General features: G+C 43.4%; 1 protein-coding gene across 2 annotated transcripts in view; it reads left to right on the top strand.

The window, feature by feature from the left end:
- LRP5 (LDL receptor related protein 5) overlaps nt 1–6486 on the top strand; it is a 262237-nt gene that overhangs the window by 237326 nt on the left and 18425 nt on the right. For both annotated transcript variants that reach the window (XM_075566739.1, XM_075566741.1), the window contains exon 16: nt 6119–6328. In XM_075566739.1, the coding sequence (XP_075422854.1) occupies nt 6119–6328 (210 nt within the window). The remainder of the gene's footprint in view (nt 1–6118; nt 6329–6486) is intronic.

The following is a 6486-nucleotide window of genomic DNA, read 5'->3' as shown; positions in this document are numbered from 1 at the left end:
CGGCGTCGGGAGGACAGTGAGCCGCCCGAGGAGCGTGAGCAGCCGTGCGTGCGTGCACCGCCAGGCCGCTGGACGGCTCGGAACACGCAGGTGATAGGGGGGCACCGGAGAAAGAGAGGGGGGACCGACACAGGGGGTAGTGGAGGGGGGGGAGTGACACCCGGGGCAGAGGGGGAGTGACACCCGGGGGCAGGGGGGGCAATACCCGGTGGGGGTGATACCCGGGGGCAGGGGGACTCAGCGGGAGACAGAACAGGAGGGAGAGGGAGAAGAGAGTGGCCGGGCGGCGGTGCGAGGAGGAGGAGGGCCGGTCGAGGCCACAGAAGCAAGCCAATTAGAGGAGGGCGGCCACGGAGCAATCTGATTGGCCAGAGGCTGAGTGACAGACCAATCAGATTGCCCCTAGAGACGGACATACAACGGTTTCAATAATATAGATATATATATATATATACATATACATATATATATATATTTTTTTTTTAATTCGCAAAAAAATTGTCTTTCTGTTTAGCTGTTGTAATATAAAAAATTAATAAAATGATGATCGCAAGTCAATGGCATGCAATGCCGGATTTGGTTCTAATACTCCCTCCCCCCCCCCCCCCCCACACACACCCCCCCCCTTCCGGTCTGTGCTTAAATGAATCTCTACAAATGAGAAGAAGGAAATGGCTGTTTGTAATATAGAGCAATGTTTCCCAACTCCAGTCCTCAGGGAACCCCAACAGGTCAGGTCTTAAGCATATCCCTGCTCCAGCACAGGTGGCTCAGTCAAAATGACTGAGCCGCTAATTGACCCACCTGTGCTGGAGCAGGGATTTCCTTAAGACCTGACCTGTTGGGGTTCCCTGAGGACTGGAGTTGGGAAACACTGATATAGATAATTTATCTACTTAAAACCCCACGTTCCCATTTTACAATGTTTGGTTCTCGACTTGCATTGTTATGAAATAATATACAGAAAGTGTATAGTTTAATTAAACATGACATGTTTGCTTGTCCGATCAGTTTAGCCAGCAAGTAATGGAGTACGTTTGAGTTAAAATCATACTCTGAGAACGAATGTATGCACTGGAGTGGAACATCCATACTTGGTCAAGTCTTTAAATAATTTAGTGAACAAATTGAGTGAGGTTGTTGCTGTTTCTGCTTCATATCACACATCCTCCTGCTTTATAAAGTTTGCAATTAAGCCAGTCTACCTATGAAATTGATCTCATTAATCACAACTAGAACACATCAATCCTACATCTATCCTTTATCACACTGAACAGTTTCAATGTATTTATTTTATGATGAATAATATTCGTTTTAGTGGCAAATGTGTGGAACGTCAAAAACGCCTTTCCGGCGCTGCAAGATGCCTTAGAGCAGGGGTGCTCAACTCCAGTGCTCAAGCACCCTCCCCAGCCCCCTACTGGTCAGATTATCCCAGCTCCAGCATACAGTAGGTGGCTCAATCAGAGGCTTGGTCGAAGACTGATTGAGCCACCTGTGCTGAAGCAGGGATATCCTGAAAAACTGTCCTGTTGGGGGGCTTGGGGACTGGAGTTGAGCAAGGCTCTTCAACTGGCCACCCTTAGACACACAGTTCCTGCTAATTGCATTCTTGTTTCTTAGGCAGCTTTACAATATTGGTTGACAATTTGAACGCTTTATTTATTTAACTCCTTCCTTGCAAGAGTTTTGGAAACACTGGTATAAGCAATCACTTACAGTAGTTGCCTTTGGCTTGTTATATAGTATGCACTGGTGTGTGCGCCCGGCGTTGCGCATGCACGTGGCGTGCGCGTTTTGTTGTTAGGGTGCAAGCGGTGACGCTCTCGGTTAGGGGGCTTGACTGACGTCACAGCGTTAGGTCTCGCGCGCGCAGTGATTGGTTCGCGGCGTGGCAGCAGCGCAAAAATACAATTTTATTGTAATTTCCCTGGTCTGCCGCGCCACCGCTCACAGCGTGCGCGTCCTTAGTATAGAAATGTCTGGCTAACACAGCCAATTATAATTGACGCGCGCACTATATAAGATTGTACACCGCTGAAAGGGGCAGGCGCACATAGTGAGCCAAAAGGAAAATTTAACTGACTTCATAGACAAGATTCAATTACCATTAAAAGGGTGTTTTTACCTATTCATATTCTGTGGAAATTAAGGATTTTTGTTTCTTTTTGGTCTACCGTGTTCATGCTCATCGTTCTTTACAAGAAAACTCCAAATAGTTACCTGTAGATTTGAAATACCAATAAATAGCCTTATCACCAGAGATTAAACAAAGATTGGAACCACCCTCCACTTCCCCGAATTTTTTTTGCCATGGGAACTTTAGTAGCTTGTGTGTCTGTCTGTCTGTCTATCTATCTATTTATCTATCTATCTACTGTACGTATAATATATATATATATATATACAGCAGGGCCCCGCTTCTCGGCGCTTCGCTTTTCGGCGATCGGCCGATACAGCGGCACAGAGAAGGGGGCCGCCATCTTTGATTCCCAGTCGCATGCGCAGAATGGGCGGTTGCGCCCGGCGCGCATGCACAGACCGGTGTCTGCACGCTCATACCGTAATTTGCGCGCGCAGACCATAGGCCGCTCATGCGCAGAACGGCGAAAACACCGTTCTGTGCATGCACAGAATTGAAAATCGCCGGATCCGCTTTCCGGAGATTTTCACTATACGGCGGGCCCCTGGAACAGAACCCGCCGTATACCCGGGACCCTGCTGTGTGTGTGTGTATATATATATATATATATATATATATATATATATATATATATATATATATATATATATATATATATATATATAATTAGAGCGTGCACCCCACTGCTTTCTCTTTGCAGCCTGACTGAGGCAGACCTTTGTGGTCATGTTTCTCCGAAACAATAACATTCTTCTAAGGAAATTTCTAAAATAAATATCAGAGGGGAGGGGGGTTCTTATAACTTGGTAAGGGCTCAGCTCCCCCCCACAAAAAAAACTTGTTTCGATCAAGCCCCCAGAAAAATATATATGCTGTTGGCTATTACTTCAATTAGCTCACTTTTCTGCCCCCTTTGGCAGCTAAAGGGTTCTAACTTAAATAAGCAACAGACAAATATGTACTTTAAGTGTACAAAATTACAGACTTTGCATGCTTTAAGATCCAATCCTTCTGTGGAAAGATTCAATCGATCTCAAAGTAAATTTTTCATCTTTTGCTTCCCGTGAAATATGAAAGTTTTCTGTTTTCTTGCGGTGTAATTGAAATTGCATCAAATTATTGTTTCAATTTCTCTCAACTAATTACAATTAGTCTTATCACATGAGAAATTGGATACAGACTGTAAAAACTCGACAAAGTCTTTGCTTACTATACATACATAATAATGGTGTCAATTATCTTTAACCGGGTAAGCGATGCATTGCACCAAAGTGACGTAATGGCAGGGGTTAAACATGTCTGTGTCATTAGTTCACTTTGGCCTCAGGAGGAGGGACTGACCTTTTGTTAAAGTTGCATAGTCATTAGCTCCTCTTGGTGCTTGGTGACCTTTGCTAGTCAGCACTGAGCTAGCATTTGCTTGTGTTTATTTTTCTCAGCCAGCACACAGTAATAGAATTCACAACTGAGAGGAAGGCAAATGGTGCAGAGCTGCTCACAGTGCAGAGGTTTAACCAGATGTAAGTGTATCAGGGGTGGATTAATGGCCTGTCGGGGGCTGTTATGTGTAAACCTTTCATGTAGAGGCAGGAATATGTTTCAAGTGTTGCCAATCCAAATATTCAATATAGCAATGGCCACACCATGTTACATTGGACTACACCAGTAATTCACAGTGCATTAATTGCTATAGCTATAGTATAGTACTTGGGTTAAAAGGGCAGTCCCACGTGGAGGGCAAAAAACATATCAATGTCATTTTTCAGTCCCCCTCCTTTAATGTATATTTTCCCCTTATTTGCGTGTGTAAAAATGAATCCGTTTCTATTTTCCTTGAGGCCATTAAAATCAGGTGTTACCCAATCTCTCTGTAAACTAATACTGTTGTCATTATCCAAATGAAACATAAAAAGGGGAAAGACTGGGTGAAGAACTTCCCTGCGTATACAAACAGTCTAATTGCAAAAAAATAGGTAGCAGCCGGTGCTTCAAGGGTTAATTGTACCCCTATGACATATTAAGTACTCCGCAGAATGATTCCAATGAGTGATATAAATTATCAGCATCCCTTAGCAAGGCTTAAGGAACTAGTACCTAGTGCTAACCAGTACATATCTATAAGTACATACAGGCATACCCCGGTTTAAGGACACTCACTTTAAATACACTCGCGAGTAAGTACATATCACCCAATAGGCAAACGGGAGCTCACACATGCGCCTGTCAGTACGTCCCGAACAGCAATACTGGCTCCCTACCGGTACCGAAGCTGTGCGCAAGCGGGGAGACTATAGAGCCTTTTACACATGCGTTATTTACATCAGTTATGCACGTATACGACGATTGCAGTACAGTACATGCATCGATACGTGGAAAAAAGGTAGTGCTTCACTTTAAGTACATTTTCGCTTTACATACATGCTCCGGTCCCATTGCGTACTTTAATGCGGGGTATGCCTGTACTGCGTTCCCTTTTAAGCTGACATAAAGCATAAAAAGAACTCAAATTGGAATGACTCACTCAATAAGTTACCTGGTCCTCTCGGTGAAGTCCAAGATGCGGGTTTCAGACGGCGTGCTTGACCCGCCCAGTAGAGTAGGCAAACAAAAATTGGAAAAAGGCAGAGCACTGCCAAAAAACTAGGAGGAGGTCAACATAGAAAAATAAAAATAATTTATTGGATTAACGGATCATGACAGACCCCATGAGCACATGAGCAGCAACGGAACGCACCTACGCGTTTCGGGCAACACACCTTTCAAGCATTTGAAAGCTGAAGTTAGAAGGTTATTGACGGCCTACATTTTCTATGCATTCCTCCTCCTTGAAAGCAAACAATCTCGAAAAGCAATGCAGAAGGGAGGGATTTGAAAAACACTTGCAATGGTCTGCATGAATGAGCTAGTTTAGACATTTTGAAACATCAGTCATTACTTCAGTGTGGTCTTGTTGGGAACTGTTTGAAGAACGGTTTGTGCCTCTTCCAAGCACTCGTTTAATTCACGTGAATGCAAGTTAATGCATTTACTGTGTCACCCCAATGCCTACTATGTTCCTCCCATTATGCTACAGCGCTGCAAAGAATTGGGATGGAAACTTGTGCATCCATCACACTAGCTGCACAAATGTTAAAGATTCTCTGCACTGGGGATACCTTTAGTTGCCAGAAGATTCAATATGTGGGTTTCAGTAAATGTGATTGATTAAATTTGCCGTCTTTTTAAGAGTTCATCCCTCCACCCTTGTACAGCACGTGCCTACATTTTCTTGGACCTTTCTAAGCTGCAGAAATGCACTCTAAAAATGCCTAGTGTCTGGGATAACTCCTAATCAGATGAAGCTTTCGTGGTAACCTGATGGTGTCAGTCCCCTTATTTGGTAGGGAGAACCAATAATTTATTTATTTATTTATTTATAAAATATTTTACCAGGAAGTAATACATTGAGAGTTACCTCTCGTTTTCAAGTATGTCCTGGGCACAGAGTAAAACAAAATAATACATGGTTACAAATACAGTTACATAAATGAACAAGGTATACATTATATACAAGACATTGCATGCACAGTTAAAGAAAATATATATTATGAGCGTATGAAACAGTTACAGACCAGATTAAAGTGTGAGACAGCCTTAGATTTGAAAGAACTTAAGCTGGTGGTGGATATGAGAGTCTCTGGTAGGTTGTTCCAGTTTTGGGGTGCACGGAAGGAGAAGGAGGAACGTCCGGATAAGCAGAGGAATCCAGGAGAGGATATGGCAATCATGGATTTTTACTGATTAAGTAGCCAATGCCTATAGCTACAATTGTTCAGAAGTTAGTAGGGTTAGAGTTTACATTGAAATACATTTCAGGTAGTGCTTTTAATTGACCACTCTTTATACGATATGTTCAGCTCCAATGATTTTTGGCAGGAGTGCACAATTTATTAACGCAACTCTGAGTCGTAACACCCTGCACTGTATTTCTTACAGGAGCAAATCGAGTAACTCTGGAAGATTCTAATATCCTGCAACCCATGGGACTGACAGTGCTTGGGGATCACCTGTACTGGATCGATCGGCAGCAGCAGATGATCGAGAGGGTGGAGAAGACCACTGGGTATAGGAGGACAAGAATTCAAGGTCGCATTGGTCACCTCACCGGCATTCATGCAGTTGAGGCTGTTGACATGGATGAGTTCTGTAAGTTCTGAATCCTGCATCTACAGCCATACAGATTAGACCCCTACTCAATAAACTGTGAACTAGGCTTCCTAGTGTTGAGATTTTAGTCCCATTCATTTTAATGGTGCTGATTTCTTCTCCGGCACTGGTAGGTGGCTTCACAAAATATTGTACTC

Source organism: Ascaphus truei, chromosome 12 (genome assembly GCF_040206685.1).
Source record: "Ascaphus truei isolate aAscTru1 chromosome 12, aAscTru1.hap1, whole genome shotgun sequence".
Taxonomy (NCBI): Eukaryota; Metazoa; Chordata; class Amphibia; order Anura; family Ascaphidae; genus Ascaphus; species Ascaphus truei.
Note: the sequence above shows the minus strand (reverse complement) of the source record. Positions and strands in the feature narration are given on the sequence as shown.